Source organism: Eptesicus fuscus, chromosome 12, assembly GCF_027574615.1.
Source record: "Eptesicus fuscus isolate TK198812 chromosome 12, DD_ASM_mEF_20220401, whole genome shotgun sequence".
NCBI classification, from domain to species: Eukaryota; Metazoa; Chordata; class Mammalia; order Chiroptera; family Vespertilionidae; genus Eptesicus; species Eptesicus fuscus.
Genome location: NC_072484.1, coordinates 31,195,201 through 31,218,629, shown reverse-complemented (window position 1 = coordinate 31,218,629; position 23,429 = coordinate 31,195,201). Strand labels below are relative to the sequence as shown.

The 23,429-nt window shown below is 51.8% G+C and overlaps 1 protein-coding gene across 1 annotated transcript in view; it reads right to left on the bottom strand.

The window, feature by feature from the left end:
- RSPO4 (R-spondin 4) overlaps positions 1–18,161 on the bottom strand; it is a 28,615-nt gene extending 10,454 nt beyond the window's left edge. The window contains exon 1 of the mRNA XM_028144595.2: positions 18,083–18,161. Within this exon, the coding sequence (XP_028000396.2) occupies positions 18,083–18,161 (79 nt within the window). The remainder of the gene's footprint in view (positions 1–18,082) is intronic.
- Between the last annotated feature and the right edge of the window lie 5,268 nt (positions 18,162–23,429).

The following is a 23,429-nucleotide window of genomic DNA, read 5'->3' as shown; positions in this document are numbered from 1 at the left end:
TAAGTCTGGGCAGCGTGTGAGAATGTCTAATGCCAACAGGTTCCCAGATGAGGCTGATGCTGCTGGTCCTGGGACCACACTTTAAGAGTGGAGTCACGCCCTAACAGGTTTGGCTCAGTGGATAGAGCGTCGGTCTGCAGACTGAAAGGTCCCAGGTTCGATTCCGGTCAAGGGCATGTACCTTGGTTGCGGGCACATCCCCAGTAGGAGGTGTGCAGGAGGCAGCTGATCGATGTTTCTCTCTCATCGATGTTTCTGACTCTATTCCTCTCCCTTCCTCTCTGTAAAAAATCAATAAAATATATATTTTTAAAAAGAGTGGAGTCTGGTTAAGAGCTAGACTGCTTGGGTTTAAATCCCAGCTCTGCCCCTTCTCCTTGCCCAGGTAACCTTGAACTTAACCTCTTTGTGCTTCAGTTTCCTCATTTATAAAACAGGAACCGTATTGGCTGACCTAACAGATAATGCTGTGGGGACCTGAGCGAGCCCGACACTTACGAGGTCTCAGGGATATTACCACCCCACCTGCCGTGCCTCCGTGGGGGTTTGCAATCCTGGACTTGCCTTGGCAGTCAGTGCAGAGCTCTTCATGTTGATGTCAACATTTTGGGGATAGAGTTTCTTCATAATTGGGGTGTGCCCAGGGAAGTGTGTCTTGCATGAGAACATCATGTGTCATGGTGGACTGAGGATTTAACACAGCTGTCCTGAAGGACCCCCTGGGGGCTGAGAAGGACTAGGAAAGAGAGACCACTACCCCCCTCGCCACCCCCACCCCGGCCCCAAGGCTGTGCAACCTGCAGAGGGACAGGTCCTGCTCTGTCCTTGGGAAGGATCCAGAACTATGTAGGGGGGCCACATGCAGGGAGTGCTGGGCACTCCCTAACCCCTGCCTGGCATCGGGGGATGCTGTCACCAATGACCAGAGGAAATGAACAACATCTGGGCTCCCTCCTGCCTCCTCAGCCGCCACATGTGGGAGGCAGTCACTACCACTGGAGAATGGGGCTTTCCTGCCTGGGGGCAGATTGCATCATCCCCAGTAAGGGCTGGGCCCTGGAGTTACTCCTGGCTCCCAGGGCATCTGGGATTAGAGGTGTCCAGCCCACCGCACTCTTCTGAGTCCTCAGGAGGGAGCCTCGAGGGTCTCGCGTTCGCGGCATGTTTAGGTGGTCTTGACTTTGGGGCCTGAAAAACCACCACTTCCAGGCTGGGAGCTCTAAGGCAAGTGCCTTCACTACTCTGAACCTCAGTCTTCTCTTCTGCAAAATGGGAACAATAGTAGCAATCACCTCCCAGGCACTTGTGAAGATGATGTGCACTCATCCATGCAAAGTGTTCCGCACAGCTCATGGCAGATGCATAAGCACTGTTTCATTACTTGATTCATGGGGGGTCAATGGGAGGCATCCGAAGGCGCTCCCTCGAGGGCTGGGGCCCAGCTTGGCTTGCTGTCCTTCCAATATCCACAGCCTTGCACATTGTAGGTACCTACAAGCTATTTCTTAAATGAAAGAATGAATGATGGCTTAATAAATGTTCTCAAAAACTGTTCTCAGGGAGCCTGCAGTCTGGTTGGGAGGACCAGGATCAGAGAGTGCAAAGAAAGCTGATGCTGTCCGCCCAGCGGAGCTCAGAGCCGAGTGAGGGACCCAGGCAGGCAGGGCTGGGCTCAGAGACTGGAGCCAGGAGGGATGGTTTTGTGGAGGGGCAGGTGTGGAGACAGAAGCAGGACACGTTTGTGTAGGAGGAGGAAAGGATTTTAAGAGAGGCGAGTACAGGGTGGTATGTGAGTTGGTGGCAGGGAAAGAGCTTGGGCAAGGAGCAGATAGCAAATGCCTGCTAAGGCGTCAATACTTGACCCCTAAGGGGTGAATGGACAAGACCCTCAGAATATAATAATAATAATGCCCTCCACACTTGTATCTCCCACCTAGCCTAGTCAATGGCTACTCTACTCAGCCAAAAACTGTAGAGTCATCTCACCTCTTCTCTTCCCTCATATCTTACATGCAATCTACCGGAAATCAGTCAGTTCCACCTCTGAAACGTGTCCAGGATCTGACCACTTCTCTTTGCTCCCCTGTTGTCTCTTAACACCCCGCCCCGGACCCACAAGATGCATTGTGCCCCCCATTAGTCACTCATTAAGAGCAGTCACATTTGTGTTCCTGGTGGGAGCTCTGGGGGCACCGAGCAGCCCAGAATGGCCACCAGTGACCTTCAGGAAATCATCATTTTTTTAGAAAGGATTGCTGCTGGATCCCGCCTCCCTGGGCAGGCTAACGCTGGGGGCAGGGCAGCTGGCGGAGGCCAGGACCAGGGCAGGCAGTCACACCCACCGCGGACTTCCCCGGGACCCATCTCCCCAGAGCTCAGCACCTGGTATCCGTGAACACAGAATTGTCATGAAGCTGCCCTGAGTGTGAAGCTGTCAAAAAATCAGTCTGTCTTGGAAATTGTCATGAAACTGTCTTGTGTGTGAACATGTCATAAGGTTGTTAAGTATGTGAAATTGTGTAAGAAATTGCCTTAAAGTTGTCCTACGTGTGAAACTGTCATGAAACTGGGGTGTGTGAGGTTGCCATCCTTTTGAAAAAACATTGAGAGGACAGTTTTCTTCTTTTCATGTTATAGGGGTACGTTTGCTGCGTGTGTGGCCTTAAAATACTTGGTGCCTCCAATACTTCTTCTGTACCTAGTTCACAGGGTTATTTTGAGGACCAAATGCAGCATGCTCAAAACAGTGCTAGGCACATAGTAGGTGCCCAAGAGAACTCACTATCTATGTGACCCCTCACCCCCAAATGGCATCTCCCGGAGGCAGGCCTGTTTCTGTTTGCTCGTGGCTGCGGCCCCAGAGCCTGGTAGAGTAAGCAAGTGCCTGGTACACAGTAGGAGGTTCTCGATGAGACCCTGTGGGCTGGGGAAGGGACTCAGGTTCCTGCTCCTTCCAGTCTTGGCTCTTTCCACAGTGGGATGGTCTGACTGTGTGACCTTGGACAGTCAGTCATCTCTGATCATCTCTGAGCCTCCCTTAGTTGCTGTAAAGTGCCCCGAGAGCTGTGTATGAAGTGCCTGGCAAGACTGGGCGGGGGGAGGGCAATAAACGCTGGCTGCTAGTCCCTTCCCTCCCCTGGGGAGGGAGGTTATAATTCCTCGTCAGGGGTGCATTGCCTCTCGTGGCTCTTTGGGGGGCTGTACATGCCTCAGCTTTGGCTGAGTGGGAGGGCATCTGCAGCAGTTAGGATGGGGGGAGGAGGGAGACACATCCAGCCCATCTGGAGACCCACTGCCACGCCTGGGGGCAGGGGCGATGCCCGCTGTCCAAACCAGGAGGCCCCCACGAGCCGGGGGCGGAAGTGAGTGCTGGGATTTAGGAAGGTGGTGGGGGTGGGAGTGGGCCTTTTAAGAAGGACTGGAAAGCCTGTGACCCCTAAGATTAACCTGACTGAGGAAGACACCACACTTTGCAGTCTGCTCCACAAATGACCTCTTTTACTCTGTCACATCGAAGTCCTTGGCCTAAGAACTAGGAAGGACCATGGCTCCTGTCTTGGCTTGGACTTAGACTCATTGTGTGCCCTTGCCCTTGGCAGAGTCCCTCATCGCCGCATGCCTCGGTTTCCCCAACAGAAAGACAAAGGCTTGGTCTTGATAGAGGGCTTTCGAGCTTTCTTCAGCCAAGGAAGCCTCGTTCTTCCTGAGACGAGATGGGATATGGGAGCTCAACTAATAATGAGGCTTGAAAGCCTAGGCCTCTGGGTTCCCTTTGCCCGGGGCCTGGATAATCTCTAAGCCCCTCGAGTCCCACAGGCCCCCCGTGCTGACGGCAGGAGGAGAGGTGGGGGAGCCCTGGCTCTGGAAACAGACAGCCTGGGTTCAAATCCCAACCTAACCTTTCGGGGCCACAGTTCCCCCACCTGTAAAAGGGCAGTAACGGTCCTCATACATTGCTGTGAAGGCGCAGGAAATTGGCATGTGTGACATGAGCAGAACGAGGTTTGGCAGATGATGGGATAGCCGTGAGCAGTGTGGAGCTCTTACACGGCTAGGCTGCTGTGACAACCCCATAAGGTATCATGATCTCCTCTTACAGACAAGGAAGTTAAAGCACAGAGAAGGCAAGTAAGCTGCCCAGGATCCCACAGCTGGTAAGTGGCAAGGTGGGATTTAAAGTCAGGCAGTCTTATTAACGAGCAGTTACTATTATATAGTGGAGGAAGCCTGCCCCTCAAAATAGGCCCAACACAAACACTCCCCTCACCTCATAAAAGTAAGCCCTAAGGAAGATTTAGGTACACGATCAGCTCCCAGTGCAGAGGGTACCTGGGTCATACTGCCAGTTAGCCTCAGGGAAGGCAGCTGGGTCTAAAAGTCAGGGCTGGCGGAGACAGGCCTGAATCTGGCCCTCAGACCACACCCTGTTGGCATTCCAGGGACAGCCCTGGCCCCCTCAGTCAGCACCCAAGGGACCTGGAGGTCCTAAGGGGTGACAAGAGAGTCAGAAATCCAGTTTGGGCCTCCAGCCACACCAGGCACAGGGTGAGTGCATCTTCAGGGACCCTTTTCTGAGCCTGGCCTCTCCACACAGGCGCACCCCCCTCTCAAATCCTAGTAGAAGGGAGAGAGCCCTGATGTGAACTCATTCCTGCTCTGTGAGTCCTCAGCAAGTCTCTCCCTGTCTCTGGGCCTCAGTTTCTCTGTCTGTCAAATGGATGGTTAAAGACAGTGTTTATAAGGGTCTCATCCATCCATCCACTCATCCACCCATCCATCCATCCATCCATCCATCCATCCATCCATCCATCCATTCATCATCCATCTATCCATCCATCCGGCAGGTATTTCTTGAATGCCTACAATGTTTCAGGCCCTTTTCTAAACTCCAGGAATATAAGGGTGAAAGCATTTCAGAAATACGTGCAGAATGACAGTGGATTGTGAAGGTCAGTTCCCCAGGCCTTTGCGCCATGCCCAGTGCCAGGTACACCGCGTGCTCTGCGGACGTTTGTTGACTGACTGAATGGACAGGGCTCACCTTACTGCGCCATAACTTGTGACTAAGAGTGAAACAAAGCCTGGGTCCTCCCCGCCCCCAATCACCATGTTCGAAGAGAGCTGACTCATGAGGGTGGAACTGGGGCCAGACACCCGCTCTGGGACTCAGTGAGTGGGGCCAACTGTCTCTGTGCCCTCTACTGCCCCACTGCCTCCCCAGCCCATGTAAGCACATGTCTGAAGAAAATCCAAGAAGGACTGCCCTGCCCCCAGGGGCTGGGGCAGAGCAGAGTACTTCCCTGCCTCCCTAAACCCCGATGCGGTGGCAAGAGAATCCTCATAGTTTGGAGGGGACTTGATGGCCATGGAGATGGGCATCTCATCCTCTGACTGGACACACACCTGCTGATCCCCCCCCCACGGCTATGGGGGGAGAGGGGAGAATAATGAGAGATGCAGAGGGGCAGGGGCAGTCTGGGAACCCTGCACAGCCACCATTTGGTCAATTCTCTGTCCGGGTCAAGTGGACACTGAAGGAGGCAGTTGAGCTTGAACCAAACTGCAGATCCCCAACCCAAAAGAGGCTGGGGGGTGGGGGGAGACCACAGTGAGGGAGCTAGGAAGGTCCGAAGAGGTCAAGCCCATGCTCCTGCCCCATGTCACCCCCATGCCACAGTTAGGGCACCTGCCACACACGGAGGGCATGGAGGGAGGCAGAGGGGCATTTAGACCTGCCCCTGCTGCTCACTGATGGTGGGGCCCTGAGTTTTCTCTGTGCTCAGAGCTGTGAGGTCACCAGAGTATCAGAGAAGTAAGAGACAGCTGTCCCTGTCCCATCCTTTCTTCTGCTCCCAACACACAAGGGAGAGAGGGAGGGAGGGAGGGAGCAGGACACATCTCCCCACAGAGAAGATAACTGGAATCAGTGGTGGGAAAGGAGAGAGCTTTGAATGAGACACATGATTTTAAAATGTAGCACTTGACTGGGCTTTTTAGTACCAGGAAGCTCTGAGATCTGCCCAAACTTATTAAGAATTGAGTTTTAGAGACGTAATAGAAAAAAAAAGTACACATGTCATGTTTATAAGCTTCTATTATATGTTCAATCTAATCATTAAGCCAATAACACACAAACTAGGCTAAGGATTACCACCCTCAATATACAAAGAGCTCCCAGAAATCAATAGGAACAATAGGAAGAAAAAAAGACCAATGGGCTAAGTCACCACATGAAGAACTGTCCTACCTCACTAATAACTTTCAAAATGATGATTAAAACAAGAATGAATTATTACTTATGACTACCAGACAGGCAAACTATAAAAGACTGACAGCACCCAGCGCTCCCGTTGAGGAAGGAATTTGGGCAGCGTCTATTCAAGCTGAAAACCGGCAGTAATACCACTTGAGAGATGGTGCCCTGCCTGAGGCTCAGAGAGGGGCCGGCACTTGTTTAGAGCCACACAGTGGCCGCTGGGGGGCAGGCTGGGACCCTGGTCTCAGAATGGGTGCCTTTGGTCCTTCCCACCTGGCCTTGTGCACAGCCTGGCCCTTGGCCCCTGACTGGGAAGGCCAGGCCCGTGATGCCGCTGCTGCACCTGCTCTGGGGCTCAGGGTGGCTGGGGCCTTGCTGTTTTAGGGGACGCTCTCCTGTTGTCACCCCTTCCCACCACAGGCCAGGCTCCCAATCAGCCCTGCTCGGCAGCGAGATGTGGAGCGTAGAGGTGGCAGTGGGTCTCATCTGCCAAAGGGGGACCATATCCTTCTCGCCCAGTTAAAACCAAGGCTGAGAGCTGGAGCCGAGACGGGCCGCTGCGGCTGCACACGCGGGTCTGAGTTCTGGCAGATCCTCAAAGGGACCAGGACTGCAAACGGGCAGCAGCAGGCGGACGCTGGCTGAGCAGCTGCCACCCGCAGGGCTCCATGCTGCTCAGGTCCTCGTGTGGAATCATCTCACACCCACCACAGCCCGACAAAGCTGGGGCCACACCTACCCCCAACCTCATGGGTGAGAAAACTGAGGCTGAAAGGTGAAGCGTTGACCTAAGAACCCACAGTGAGGAGGCAGGGGGGAGGCAAACCTGAGCCCAAGCCCCTAACTGCTCCCGTGTGCCCTGCCAGCCCCTCCCGGCTGACTCCTGCCCATTGTCTCTCCAAAAGCAGGGAAATGCCATTGGAAGCCATACACCTCTCAGGGCCCAAGGCCCGTCAGAGAGGGCCCCGAGCCGTTTGTGAGGACAGACAGAAGCAGAGGAGTTACCCCAGACAGGAGGGCAGAGGAGGCTGTAGGACCAGCACAGCCCCTGTCCACCTGGAACCGCCCGCACTGTGGGACGAGCCCTTAGCAGCTCTCCCCAGACCTCCAGGAAAGTCTGCTTTATGCACCAATGTCCTGAGCGTCCTCTTTCTTTTCCTGGGTGTTGTTGATGCAGGAGAATGAGATGATCCACACAGTGAAGCCGTTGAGCCAAAGCAGCCCTGGGAAATGTCTGCCGTTGGCCAGGGATGCTCAGCTTTGGGGGGACTTCAAGCCAACCTCACGGGCCCCGGGGCAGGGCTCCAGCTGACCTCCCTCCTACTCTTACATTAAGACTCGCTCGGTGGGACTGCCTCCTCCACCAGTCTGGCCCCTGAGGACGGGGTCCGGCCGACGGCAAGTGTTCAACAGATGTGTGCTGACTGCAGTGCAGAGGCTCAGCACACCCAGGGGCGACAGTGAACAGGAAGTGTCCTCGGGAGGGGCCGAGCGCTACTGCCTCAGGACTATCCACACGTGTGACGGAAGAATCGCTCCCGGGAAGGTGGTCCCTGAATGTGGCGCCAAGTGTCTGCTCCAGGACATAGAATTGAGGGTTCATCCCCTCTTATGAGCCCTTCATAGAGGACGTTTTGTAAACTCAAAAAGGCCAGACCATGAGGCAGAAGGAACCCCTCCTCCTTCAAGAGATCTGACCACATAGACAGTATCATCATACGTGATTTCCGTTCTCCAGAGGACACACCAAGTTAACAGGTAAGAGTCAGACTGAAGAAAGATATCGCCCATGTCCAAATCGACTGGGGACATTAATGTGGGTAATACAAGGAAGTCCTGTAAATTGGGTAGGGGCTGGGAGGAGAGGGGTAAAGGGGAGGAAAATGGGAGATATCTGTAATGCTATCAACAATAAAAAGCATATTTTAAAAAATCCAGGAAACCCAATTAAAAAGTGGGAAAAATAAAAATACGAAAATAATTTAAAAATGAAAAACACTAAAAAGTAAAATAAAAAATTTAATATAAGCGGAATAAAACTGAATAAAATTATTTAAATTTATTAAAAATTTTAAAAATATATATTTTATTGATTTTTTTACAGAGAGGAAGGGAGAGGGATAGAGAGTTAGAAACATCGATGAGAGAGAAACATCAATCAGCTGTCTCCTGCACACCTCCTACTGGGGATGTGCCTGCAACCAAGGTACATGCCCCTGACCAGAATCGAACCTGGGACCCTTCAGTCCACAGGCCGACGCTCTATCCACTGAGCCAAACCGGTTAGGGCTAAATTTATTAAAATTTTAAAAATAAAATAGCATTTTAGAACAAAATTAGATGATAAAATTAATATAAAATGAAAAACAAATAAACTAAGAAAAAATTAAAAAGTGTAAATTTAAATAAATTACATTAAAATTAAAAATAAAAACTTTAAAATGAAATTAGCATGTTAAAATAAAAAATAAAACATTTTAAAAATGAAATAAATGTTAAATGTAAAAATCAGCAATTTGTAACAATTGAAAAGGAAAAGGAAAAGGAAAACGCAAGCAAGCAGGGTCTCGCAGGACCGGTGCTGATAATGTGCTGTGAATTAGGAGTCTGAGGGACTCCAAGCTGCCAGAAGCGGGGCAAGAGGCGGGAGGAAGAAAACATGTCTGCAAGGCGGCATCTGACTGGGTTTTTCCAGCCTGCTGCAGGCAGGGGGTAGGCTGACAGGCCCCACCATGGCTTCATCCACAAATAGCCATCACATTATTTAAACATTCATAAGGTGCCAGCACCACACACACACACACACACACACACACACACACACACACACACTTCCATCCTTGCTGCTGTCCTCTGAGGTCTGACTTCATAGAGGAGTGAACAGAAACTCAGAGAAGGTGAGTCACTATGCCACAGACACACAGCACGGAGGACCACCCTACCCTCTGAATCTGGGCTCCTCAAAGTAACCTTCCTGCAATGGGTAGGTCTGCTGAGGACTTTCAAATAGAGGCAGAGGCATATCTGACATCAGGCTGGAAATTCTGAACACTGGAAAGAGCCAAGCTCCCGGGAATCAGGACTGTTACCACCATTCACTGCGCACCTGCTGTCTCCCAGGGGGGTTACATGCAGAATCGTGATCTTTGAGACACCTATATGATGTAGATGCTATTACCGTTTCCATTATACTGGTGGAGACACCGGGACGCAGGAGGGAAGTATTTTCACCCAAGCATGGCAGTAGCAGAGCTGGGAGCGGAGCCCAGGCCTGCCAAGCCCACATCCCACCCCCCTGACTGCTTTGGACACTCGTCATGGTCACTCACTGAGCACCCCTTATGTGCCAGGAACGCACTGCATGCCCCTCTGTCACATTAGCCAACGGAGGAACAGAGGAGAGCGATGACCTGCCCGAGGCCACTCAGGTAGTGAGCGGCAGAGCCCACGGCCTTCGTGCCAGCCTGCCAGCCTCCGCTCCGCGACTTGCTAGAGACAGCTGTGCCCACTTGCCAAACCCAGCGCAGGCTCCGGAAGGGCAGTTGTGACATTCCTTCTCCGCGCGTCTCCACCCCTGCGGATGTGGGCACGGCTGTCAGGATTCAGGGAAAGTGGAGGCTTCTGGCGAAAGGGAGTGGTTTCTGCATGCGGTCTGGGTCCCCCAGGCTTGGGGATGCCTTTCTTTTGAGCTGGTGACACAGAACCCGCCACCCGCAATGGCACCATGGAGCCCCCACCACGGGCCACAAAGCGGGCCCTGTGAATCATGTGGCATTGCTACAAGAAATCATTCCACTGCGGGCGGTGGTGGCCCGGCCTGAGGCAGCAGTGCCCAAGAGGCGTTAGCTTCACCCATCCATGGGAATCAGACCATTCCCTGTGGGATCTGGAGGAATCTCCCAGGATGGGGCCGAGGGCATGTGTCTTAGATGGCGCTGACTGTTGCACAGGGCTAAGAAAGGAGGCTCTGGCCATGGAGACCTGGGGGCACCTCCCCTCCTCTCCCCACCCTGGCTGTGTGCCCTTGGCAAATTGATTGCCCTCTCTGAGCATGGAGGGCCTCGTCTGTAGAATAACAAGATCAAACGAACTCATGGGCTGTTATGTGGATGAACTGGGAGGAGGCCTGGCAGGGTGGCTATGCACCCAAGCTTTGGAATCAATTATCTAGGTTTACATTCTGGCTTTGCCAAATTCACTTGCCAAGCTGTTGGACTCAACCATACGAAATTGCTAATATGTGGCTGTATTCTACCAACAAAAATGGCCATTTCATATACTCCAATTAATGCTCCTGTCTCTTAAGGCAGTTTTCTTCTCTGTAAGATGTGGGTAACAGTCCTCTGACAAGTTGCTGTGAGGATGAATTAAGGCTGGGAGGCTACTGAGCTCAGCAGTTGGAGCTTGGGGTCTGGGACCAGGCAGGATTTGAACCTTGGCTGTGTGACCGTGTCATCTGTAAAATAAGGAGAACGGTACCCACCTCAACGGTTTATTAGGAGGATGTAATCGGTTCATATGTATAAAGTACTTAGAACAGTGCCTGACGTTGTTGAATAAAACCATACGGGTAACATCTGGCATAGAGTAAATGCTCAACCAGAAAACCAGATCCAAAAGAGACTTTTCTAAACCTTTGATGCCACTGGAAATTAAGGATTCTTAAAGAAACAATATATGTTTGAAGGAACGTATATGGGTGTAGATCTATAGGCGAGGAGCATGCTCTGGGTGTCCCACAAGCCCAGGGCCATTGTGTGTCCTGGCAATGTCCACAGCTCAAGGCTCTGAGGCCTCCGCCAGGCCCCTTTCCGGCCACAGACCCAATGGGGCACTCAGGTAACCCTGGAGGCCCTAATGAGGCTCCTGACCCCAGACTGGCCTCTGGTTATTAAGAAACCTCTGCAGGCGGCCCTCAAGCTGTGAACGGCCTCTTGGGTCCATCTGCTCATCTGACATTTATCCTTAGACCAGGGAGAAAGGCAAAGCAGAGAGGGCATGCCCAAGTCACACGGAGGGAAACTGAGGCTCTGAGAAGCTCTAAATCAGACTTTCCAACTCTGGAACAAGCTGCCGTCCTCTACCTAACCAAAGCCACCCTCACTCCGATCTCTCCTGAACCCCCACTTTCACCCCCATCTTGGGGACCTCGGCTGAACAGCTTCCCCGCTGGAGGTTCCATTTTTACAAGTGTTGGTCTCAAAGGTCTCAATTGGCCTTTTCAGCCCTAACATTCCGTTATTCATAACCCTTCTCCGGGACTCTGGAGAGAAAATGAAGGTTGAACCGTTCTGCTAACTGTAAAGTGCTGTCTAAATGAGAGGGTGGTTAACAGCAGCATTAAATGGGTTTTCTGGAAAAGGCAGGATTTGCTCCTGTGGATCTGGAACCAGGAAAGCCCAGGTCACACTCACAGGTGCTAGATGACCTCGGACAAGCCAGTTCCCCTCTCTGAACCAGCCTTCCTTCCCTGTAAGGGGAGAGGGGCAGCCAGGCCACCGGCAGGGTTAGCGTGAGGAGCACGCAGTGGCTGGTGCTCACTGGTGGCTCAGGGATGTCTGATGCAGAGCGACCTTTAGGCCCTGATGGATCCTCCTACCTTCCAAGGCTAAAATCTACCCAGCTTGGGAAGGACACGGCTGCCAGACTCAGGGCCGTTAGAAACAAGCATATGTACCGTACTAAGGATCCGCAAAACGCCTCACGGCAGTCACTGCTTATTAAGGCAATTCGGTGTCACGTTCGGAGCTCCGGGCCGGACTCTCTGGTTCCCATGTCTGTGTGATCCACTAGGCCTTAGTCTCCCATCTGCATATCGGGATCTTCCTAGATCCTGCCTCCAAGAGATGTCATGAGGACTGCGCTGATCCATTCTTGTGTGTGTGTGTGTGTGTGTGTGTGTGTGTGTGTGTGTGTGTGTAATAAATATGTTTTTATTGATTTTGGAGAGGAAAGGAGAGGGAGAGAGGGATAGAAACCTCAATGATGAGAGAGAATCATTGGTCAGCTGCCTCCTACATGCCCCCTACTGGGGATCAAGCCCAGGCATGTTCCCTGACCAGGAATCGAACCAGTGACCGCCTGGTTCATGGGTCGACGCTCAACTACTGAGCCATGCCAGCCGGGCTGGTCCATGCTTTTTGACAACGGTTAAGTTGCATTTTTATATAAGTTCACACAGTACACAGAATACACACACACACACTCATTCACACATGCCAACACCCATGTGCACACACACCCACACTCGCACACACATGTGCATGCACACTCACCACTTGCACACACATTCACATGTATACGAGAACCCTAACACATTTTCAAAATAATGATTCATCTTAACACTTGCAATGCACTCTGTTATTTTCTAAAAAGGAGGTTGGCAAACTATAGCCCATGGGCCAAATCTGGCGCTCAGCTTGTTTTCTGTATGGCCTGTAAGCTAAGAATGGCTTCATATTTTTAAAGCATCGTAAAAAACCCACCACCACAACAAAGAAGAGAATGTGGCAGATCACACATGGCTGCAAAGCTGACAATATTCAGTATCTGGCCCTTTACAAACATATTTGCCGACCCCGCATGTTTTATTTTATTCTATTCCGTTCCACTCCATTTCATTAAAAATGCTGGCTGTGCTTTGCTAAATGTTTTGCCTGACCTGCTGTTGGGTTGCCAACCTCAGTTTGAAAACCTTTTAATTAATGTGAGCCTCAGTTTTTTTTCACTAGATGGGAGGACAAAAAGATGGATGAATAAACAGTGGACTGAGAGGCAAGAAGAGGGAGGGGAACGAAATGAATAGGGTCGCCTTACCCATGTGACATCTAAGGCAAGCCAAGTCCATTGTGGAGTCTCAGATTCCTCAGCTGAGAGTGGGACCACCACGGACCTGCCTCCCAAGGCTGGGTGAGGAGCAGCGGGACCCTTCTATGTCATTCCTTCCGAGGGACCCGTTCCTAGCATCTCAAGGAGATGCTGGGCCCTCTGACAGCAGAGACCGTAGAGCGCATCTCTGCTGTCCTCGTCAACACCTAGTCCAGGGCCTGGCCCAGAGGAAGGGCTCAATAAATATTTCTTTGTGACTATGGTGACAGGCGAGTGGCATCCGAGGCCATCCATGACTGACTCTGGCCCTGTCTGCAATCTGACCTTCACTTCCTCTGGCCACAGCTCCTCGGACCCTTTCCACCTAGACACAACCTTCTCTCCTCTTGCCAGGGTCCCCAGCCCCTCCCCTGCTGCCACGCCTGCCTGACAAAACCCTAAATCTACCCCTCTGACGAGGCTCCTCTCAGGTGCCTCTGCCGGGCAGTCCTGGGCGAGTCACGAACAGGATTCACTTCTATTTCTAGGCACAGGCCTTGGAGCCTCCAAAGCTCTGCATCCCGGCTCAGCTGCTGGAAGTTCCTAGCCAGGTCACTGTCCCTTTCTGAGCCTCAGCTCCCTGTCTGAGAGATGGCAGGGCCATGGTGAGGATCCACGGCCCATACGCACAGCTCCCGCACGGGGCCAGCCTCACTAAGTGGTCTCAGGGCCTCCTTTTGAGTCTGGGTGGAGGTTGGGGGGCTCCCATCCACTGGGGAGGGAAGTGGGTTCCCCTGGGGGATGAGAGCCATGTGAGGTGAAAACAGCATCTCATTTGAGCCCCAAGTTTGGCTTCAAAACTGGCTTCAGAAGAGGAGGGCGGGTGAGCAGGGCTTGGTTTATTGAGCACCTACTCTGTGCCAAGTCTCCTGTTTCCCTTTTCTCAACCAGCCCGTTTTATGAGGAAAACCATGATCCGGAGGGGCAGAAGGACTCGCCCAAGATAGCATTCTACTGGCCCACAGGGCCATTCCCCGAGGGCTACCCCTGCAGGCATCACCCTCGCTCTGCCCTTCAGGGGTCCTGTGTCCCCGCCAGCTCTGCCCCTGACGTGCATCTTCACCCGGTTTCACCTGGACGCTAGCGTTTAGGGGGCTGCACCTTGTTCTGTGCCTAGTCGTGGCCCTGAACTGCAGACGAGAAATCTGGGTCCTCCCCCATCACGCCTTGGGCACCTGCTTGCGGGGTCTCAGCTTCTCTGTCTGTGCACGGGGCAGTGCTGCCTGCCGGCTGCCCACGGGGCTGTGCTGTTTACAGAGAATTGTTACATTCAGTCCACCTAACAAGCCTTTGGAGTGGGCGCTGGCACGGTCCTTCTACAAATGAAGGAAAAGAGGCTCAGAGGGGCCAACAAAGGTGAGTTCAACCCAGCGAGTCTCACCTCCCCCAGTCCGGGAGTATTCCACCCTGCTGTAAAGTGGGAGGGGAAGTGGTTGAGTTCATCCTGCTGTATGCCTTTGGGCACCTTCCCTCTGGGACTGTAGCGGATCTTCCCAACGTCCCACGAGGTAGGAGTAGGTACAATTGTTCCCGTTTCACAGATGTGAAGCCCTGGGTCAGAGAAGGCACGTGGCCTGTCCACGATGTCACATTAGGGCAGGAGAAGCCTTAGGATTTGAACCCAGGGCTGTCAGTATTCCAGAGCTCCTCCCTCGGCCCTTTACTGCCTCAGGTCTAGAAGGATGGAAAAGCACCATAAGAATGTGGGGGACTCTTGCCTCTGCTGAGCCCCCTCCCCAGCGTCCTTGGATGGCCCGGAAAGTCAGTCACAGCCTGTCTTCTCCTCATTGCCTAATGAATCTCTGTGTTGGGGGGCGGGGGCGGGGGTGATGCAGATCAGAGCCCCCTCACTTTGTCCAAGTGTCCCATTGCCAGGACACCCCAGCGTGTTTTAAGAGAAATATCCCCATCTGGTTGTGATTCATTTATATTTAATTAATCAAAATGTTGTTTTGTAATAGACACGAGATCCAAAAACCTTTCTCAAGCCTTTTCTTTCATTCTTTCTTGTCTTAGAAACAGAAAAACTAAGTTTCATCAAGAAACAGTGACGCTGGAGCCCGAGGAAGCCCAGGTCTGTGGGAGCCAGGCCCCGGGGGTGATGGGTCAGACTGGGCGGCTGCTGGTCAGAGTCATTCCTCCTGATCTCGCAGAGTAGGCCGAAGGCTGGAGCCAAGGACTGGGCATGGAGGGGAGGCTGGGGCGGGTCAGAGGAGGGGCATGCCTCCACACTGGCAGCTCCTCAAGGGCAGGCCCCAGGTCTGTTCACCTTGGCATCCTTGAGGGTCCCAACACAGAGCCTGGCACAGACGCTGCCCTGTAACATTTGCTGAATGAACACCCAAATGAATAAATGGATGGATGGATGGATGAATGGATGGATGGATGAATGAATGAATGAATGAATGAAGCACTGCCAATACCCAAGTGCCTTCAGGACACATTCTCCTGCCAAAGTTAGACCAGAATGTCAAAGCTAGTAAGACCCTCAGAAATCTCGTATGGAATTTTCCAAACAGCTGTCTTATGAAAAAATGGACTCTGAGGTGTAATTAGTTTGGGAAAGGTCCTACTCTCCATCCTCACCTCTTCACCATGAATGCTCTGGTAAGTCCTGCAGTCAATACGTCTATTAAACCCAGCATTTCCCAAACCTATTTGGCCAGGGATCCTCTGACTACGCTGCAGAATATGCTAAAGGAAGAGTGTTCCTACACCCCCTCCAACACCCACCCACTCCAGTACCAATGGGGAAGCCAAGGCTGTGGGTGGGAAGAGGGGATAATCCACTTACTCAAAGTCACCCCCTACAAAGGTGTCGGGAGTGGGACTGAAACCCAAAGCTGTCTCTATTGCACCTGGCTGATGGACGGAGCCACAGCCTTTCTCTGAAGATGCTGGGCTGGGTGGACATGTATGTGCCCAAATGCAACCGATCAACTACCATGGGGAGGGGTGCCGAGACCCCCCTCACCAAACCGGGGCAGCCATGCCTGACCTCCTCACTGAGCAACTGGGAATGGAATTTTTCTTCTTTCTTCTGTGTGTGTGTGTGTGTGTGTGTGTGTGTCTTTTTACAACGTAGAAACAAACATCTTAAACATCTTTTAAAACAGCTCCTCTTCAGGTGGGGACACCGAAGCTCTGAGAAGGGAAGACCAGCTCAGCTCAGGAGACACCTGTACCCTGTAGAGGCATGGGGATGCCAGCCTGCTTTGCGACTCACCTGCTGGGCAACCTTGGACAACCAGTTTCCCGCCCTGAGACTCCGGTTCCTCATGCAATAATGAGCACCCCTGCTCGGCGGTTGTGAGTAGCCAAGAACACCACGGACAGGAAATAAGAATGACTAATACTTACAAGTGCCCACTAGTAGCGTGTGCACTCGGCTACTCACTTGACGTACCCATTAACCCATTCAGTCTTATTCACACGTCAGATGATTATTCCTATTTTATAGAGGAGTCAGTGAGAACAACGTCTTTTTGGTCTTTTCTAGGACGGATGAAGAGTCTAGAGATCCTCTAAAGGATCCCCAGAAGGGTAAACTAAGGCAAAGTGACTTCCCCAAGGTCACTCAGCTAGTAACTGAGGAAGAGAGGGTTTGAGCCCAGGCAGGCTGGTTCCAGAGCCTATGCACTTAACCACCACATCAGGGCCATTCACCGAGGAGGGTCCCTCTCCCTCCCTCCCCCCGCTGAGTGAAAGCCCACCCACCTCTCTGTTCCCTGGGTCCTTCTATCCCCACGCACCAGGGCTTGGAGCCCTTGGGCCACATTTCCCTGCCCCCCACCAACCCTCCCTCCCAGTTCTCCACGGCCCCTTTCTGCTTCCTGCTCCACTCTAGCAGGGATCGTGCTCACATGTAGGGCTGTTCACTCAAACGGACTAGAAGTCCCCAGAGGGCAGACTCTGGTTCCCATGCCCTTGTAGCCTTGCTCAGCCCTGACACCACACCTGGAAAGGAAGAAGCCACCAGTCTTCCGTTCACCTGCTGGACAACTTGCCAAGTCACTTAACCTGTCTGCCACTTGGCATCCAGCTATGTCGTGAGGAGGTAGCGGGGATTCCCTTCGTATGTGAAAACCCCAGGCACAGTGGCGGCCATTTGACTGTCGATTCTCAGATTGGCACCCAGAGGTTGAAGGGCTGCCCGGCTTAGGCGGAAACTTGCTCGCTCTCCTCCGCCCATGGGCTCTGCCAACTCCAGTTCTGTGGGGACAGCCTCAAACGCCCCTCCGGAGGATGCTCTGACTCTCCCAGCAAGGGGAATGGCATAGGACCCTGCGGTGAGGGTGCCAGCTGCCCCTGGCTTTGTGCCCCCGGTTATGGTCTGAACCTTGGGCCATCTTCCTCGTGGCCCCAGGAGGTCAAGATGAAAAAAAAAAACGGAGGCTCTTGGAGGGGCTGGACTTCTTCCAGGTCATTCCCAGAAGAAACAGACCCAAACACGGGTCTGAGGTCTCCCTGAGCTCCTGCAGCTCATGCCCTCACCCCAAGGGGGGCCGCCGAAGATCCCTGACTTCTCGGGAGTGACACGGTGAGTCAGGGAGGTGACGGGATTGGGCAGCCCACAGCGCTTTGTGTCACCTCCTGGCCTATCACGGGTGTTTAGGATGCCTTCTAGGCCACCAGCTCCGTCCCCTAGTCCCAGAGCCCTGCAGCCTTGCACCTGAGGCTTCCTGTCTGTGCACCGAGCCACCCTCCTTCCTCCTGGCACTGATGCTGCTCTAGGGAGTGGGGGCACTGAGCCCTGCCCGTCCCTTCCTCTCCTCCTAGAGCCTCCTGGGTCCAGCTGGCGAAGCGGGTGCCATGGGCCTCAGTCTCCCCATCTGTAAAGTGGGACTGGCACCTACCTGGAGGAGCCAATAGCCCAGGGCACCGGGCAGATGCCCCAAGGGCCATCCCCGTGGGCCCTGCTGTGCCCGCCTGGCCACCCCGCCCGGCTGCCCCTCGTACCTTGCTTTCTCCTTCTGTTCAGGGGGAGCATGTCCGCGGCGTGGGCGACGAGCAGCAACAGGCAGAGTGGCACCCGCATCTGGGCAGCCTGGTCCGGGCGGGTGTGCGGGTCTCCTGGCACCCAGGCGGCGCCAGCGGGGACTCCCGGGAGGCCTAATTGCCGGCGGCAACCCGACGGGACGGCGGGGCGGCGCAGCGGGCGCGGGGCTTGCTCCGGGCTCTCCGGACCCGCCGTCCGTCCGCCAAAGGACCCGCCACAGGGTCGAGTGAGGGCGTCTGCGGAGCGGGGACACTGCCCGGGCGGGCGGGGAGGAGCCGGCCGGCGGGGCGGCGCGTTCACCCACTCTGGGCGGTGCGCGAGGTCGGAGGTGGGGCCGAGGGGGTCGCCCGGCCAGGGACCAAGCGGCCGGACTGTCCCGCCCTCCCCGGGGTCTGGCATCGTTTCCGCCCCCTACAGTGTCCTACTCAGGTATGTACTGTCAGCCAGACGCAGGCACACACACACACACACACACACACACACACACACACACACACACACACGCCCAGGGACCCCATCCCTCGGTTCCCAGCACCTCCTGCTACCCGCCTCCTGCCTCTGATGTTCTGTTTCTTTCTCCCCGCGCCTTCCTCTGTTCTTCTCTTTCTGTCTCTGTGGTCCTCCTCTGCTATCTCTTCCCCGGACACCCACTGCACCTTCTTAATTTCTCGCTTGCCCATCTTCTCCTTCGCCCTGGGTCCCTGTCCCTGGGTCCCCACCTGGCTGGCCCCCTGGCCCACCTCTCTGCTCTCCATCTACTGGGTGGGGTGTATGCCCTACGCCCTGCTGCCTGCCTCTGTTTCTCGCTGCTCTGGTTCTTACAAGAGTCCTAAGTCCTTTCTGGCCACTGACCCTGAATTTTTCCTGCACCGCCTGGCGGAAGCCCCTAATCTTTGACTCAAAGTAACCAGCACCTCATAAATTCTGTCGTGAAGGGGCAGGGGACCTGGACTGTTTCTCCAACCTTATCTGTGGGACTGGGAGCAGCTGGTTTGAATTTTAACCCTTTCAGGGCCAAATCCCTTCTCCCACCCAAACAAACAGCACACTTTTGCCCCCTGTTGCCTTACACACTAAAAACAATAACAACAACAATAATGCTAACTATCATTTTTGAGGTTGTTGTGCTAAGGACTTTACACATAATATAATCTTCAAAACAAACCAGCGAAGCTCTATTCTGATTAGCTCCATTTTACAGGGGAGGAAAGGGAAGTTCAGAGAGGCCTAGTGAGTTGCCTAAAGCCACACAGCAGGTGAGTCGGCTGTCTGGGCTCAGTGCCTGTCTTCTTAGCAACTACTTGGGACACAGAGGAACTTACCTTTGACATGTTCTTGATGAACAATTGTCCTTCCTTTTTCTTATGTATGTGGTTTGATCTAGAAGAAAAGGAAGGTAAAGGCTGATGTCTCCTCTGTAGCCCCATTTTCCCATCCTTAGGGGGTCCCCCAGGGCAGTGAGGGCATTTGAAGACATGTCAGGGGGAGGGATACACACAGAGAGTGAGGCAGCTCTGGCTTGACCATCCTTCTGGGGATTCCATGAACCCTGGCAGACAACATTCTAAGGATCTTGGCGGACTGTCAAAGTCATCCCACCCAAATGGCTCCATTTCCCAGGTGAGGCCACTGAGGCCTCTGGACTGGGGGTGCCTATCCTAAGTAGCTCAGTGATTCTAGAACAGAGCTGGGACGTGCAACCAGGTGTCCCAGCAGGGTCCCCTCCACCATGCCCTTCAAGGCCTTCATGTTCTGACTTTTCTGATCTCAGTTTTCCCCACAACCCCCACCCCTCACCCCTATAATCCTAGAGAACTCAACTCTTGTAGTATTTCACAGACGTCTCCAGGCCTCTCATACCTCTGAGCCTTTCATGTGTGGCCTCCCCATGGAATGCTGGTCTGCATCCCATCCCCCTGCTCCACTGACTCATTCAGGACCCAGCCCTGGGTATGCCCTAATCCAGGAAGCCTCCCCTGATTATCAGTTCAGGCTCAGTGCTGCTTTATCACAGCTTTGATCACACCAGGTGTGACCCCGTCCGCTAAATTCTCAACTCTCTCAGATCAGAGATGAGGTCGTATCTGGGGCCCTGGAGCCCAGCACATGCCAGACATAGGGGCTTGGCATGTTTGTAGAATGAGTGAATGAGTTCTTCAGATGCAGACGTCTCCCAGCTTATATATGAAATTCAGGTACCTGGAGAAGTGAAGTGACCCTAGAAGGTCAAGCGCTAGAAAGTTGGAAAGTCAGTTTCTACCCAACCACTCCCAGTCCTGGAGTCTCCAAAGTCCGGAGCAGGACAGCCCCCAGGTAAGCAGAGGTAGGCAGGAGCAATGTGCACAGGAGTCACACGCCCCCAGTGTGACTGCAGGCTACAGCCTCTTACCCTTCACCCCCCTTTCCCTTTGCTCAAGCTAATCAGCCCTCCTCCTGTTTCTCAAACTCTGTCAGTCATGTGTCCTTCGAAGGGTTTTTGCTGTCCCCTCTGTCTGGAAAAGTCTTCTTCAGATACCCTCAGGGCCTGTCTTAGCTCAGGGCTACCTTCTCAGAGGGCTCTCTGACCACTCAGATAAAATAGAGCAGCCGTTACATGTCACCCTAGATAGAAACATCAATGATGAGAGAGAATCATTGATCGGCTGCCTCCTGCACACCTCCAACTGGGGATTGACTGCAGAAATCTTCTATTTTATCCTGTGCCAACACACAAAGTGCTTAAATATGTGTGGAATGAATAAATGAGTAAATAAATGAGCATTCACTCATTCCTCAATTCTTTGTGGCACCTCAAGTACCTCCTGCTCTCATGGCCTCAGTTTCTCCACGTGTCCAATAGCTCAGCTGAGATTCTGTGTTCTCTCAGAGCTCTTCCAGACTTTTCAGAATTTGATATTTCTAGGATTCTAATACCCAAAACTCAGGTCCCCGTGTCACCTCGAGATACTCAGAGGACCTTGGATTCTCTAGTTTTTAGGGGGCCATCTGAGAATCCCAGTTTGTTCCGATCCTCCTCCCCGAATATAGGCACCAAGGAAGGACATTGAGGCCAGTGGTGCTAATGACATCCCCAGTGGGTGTGAACTTCACACCAGAGGCATCGTTAAGGAACCATTGGAAACTGTTATAAATAGATGGAAACGGGTATAATGGCTGAAACACATTATGGTCACAGTTTGTGTCCCTGACCCGCAAATCCTTCTCAGTGGGATAGCGGGGACTTAGGTCCCTTGCAGCTGATACTCTTGAGTTCTTCAGTACATGGAGTAAAGCTCACTGTGGCTCTGGCTGGTTTGGCTCAGTGGATAGAGCGTCAGCCTACGGAATGAAGGGTCCCAGGTTCAATTCTGGTCAAGGAAACATGCTCAGGTTGTGGGGCTCGATCCACAGTTAGGGGCATGCATTGATGTTTCTATCTCCCTTTCCCTCTCCCTTCCTCTCTGAAATTTAAAAAAAAAAAAAGCTCACTGTGGATGGGACAGGGCATGGAGGACCACCTACATATAGAAGGGGCAAAGCATGTCCCCCACATCCCATTGGTCAGAACGCAGACACATGGCTCACCTATCTAGAAGCACTCCTGAGAAATACCCGTCTAGCCATGTGCTCCAGAGGAAAACCAAAGAGTTTGGTGAACATCTGGCCAGTCTGCCACATGGGGCCACTCTTGCAGTAGCTCCAGTGAGGCGGTAGCTCCTATCTGTGCTGGCTCTGACACCTACAAGCTCTTCTTTCTAAGCAGCTCTTTCTAAGGGCTCGGAGAGAACACAAAATCTCAGCTGAGGACTTACATTTTTTCTAGGTGAAGCCCAAACTCCTCAGAGTTGCAAGTGTTGCAAGATGGTCCCTGCTAGAGTGACCAACTGTCCTGGTTTGCTAGTTTTCTGGGATGCAATGATTTTTGAATATATATTTTTATCGATTTCAGAGAGGAAGGGAGAGATAGAAACATCAATGATGAGAGTGAATCATTGGTCGGCTGCCTCCTGTACAAGACTGGGGATCAAACCCCATCTGTGGCTTGTGCCCTGACCAGGAATTGAACCAGCCACCATCTGGTGCATAGGTCAATGCTCAACCACTGAGCAACACCAGCCAGGCTGGGATGCAATTTTTATCTCATGTATAACTTTGTGTAATCAATGCTACATTAAAATACCTAACTGGATCATCACAAGACTCCCTCATACTACCCCTTTATGATTTCACCCACACCTTCTCCTCCACCCTAACCCCTGCAAGCATTAATCTGTTCTCCATCTCCATAATTATGTTGTTACACAAACATTATATAATGGAATCATGCAGTATGCATACTTTTGAAATTATCTTTCTTTACTCAGCACAATTTCCTTGAGATTCGTCCAAGTTGATGTATGTATTAACAGTTGCTTTCCACTGCTGAGTAATATTCCATGGTATGGATGTACAATAATTTGTTTAGTCGTTTATCCATTGAAAGACATTTGGATACCTTCTAGCTTTGAGCCATTAAGAATAAAGCTACTATGGACATTTGTGTACAAATTTCTATATATCCTGGTTGGCAAAGTGTCTGTGCATGTCTTTTGCACATTCTCAGTTGGATATTTTTGTCTTACTGTTGCATTTTAAGAGTTGTTTATTCTATACAGAAGTCTTTTATTGCATATGTTATTTTCTAATATTGTCTCCTAGTCCATACTTTGTCCTTTCAGCCTCTTATCAGCATCTTTCACAGAGCAAATGTTTTTAATTTTGATGATGTCCACTTTATACATTTTTCCCTTTATGCATAATGTTTTGGGTGTTAAGTTTGAGAACATTTGCCTAGACCTAAGTCTCAAAGATTTTCTCTTATTTTCTTTCTGGAAGTAATATAGCTTTATATTCAAGTCCATAATCCATTTTTGTATTAATTTTATATAAAGGCTCAGGTTTAGGTCAAGGTTTGTTTATTGCTTATTAATGTCCTGTGATTTGTTGAAAAAACTGTCCTACCTCTATGGAACAGCTTTTGCTCTTTTGTCAAATATTAATTGGTCATATTTTTGTGCATCTATTTCTGGGTTATCTATTCTGCTCCATAGACTATGTGTTGTTCTGTTTGCTAATACCACATGGTCTTAATTACTGTAGCTTTATAATCAATCTTGAAATTGGGTAGACTGATTCTAACCATTTTATTTTTTTCAAAATTGTTTTAGCTATTCTAGTTTCTTTGCCTTTTAATATAAATTTTATAATAATTTTGTCTATATCTAAACAAATCGTTCTGGGAATTTAATCAGAATTACATTAAATGTGTATATTAATTTTGGGAAAAAT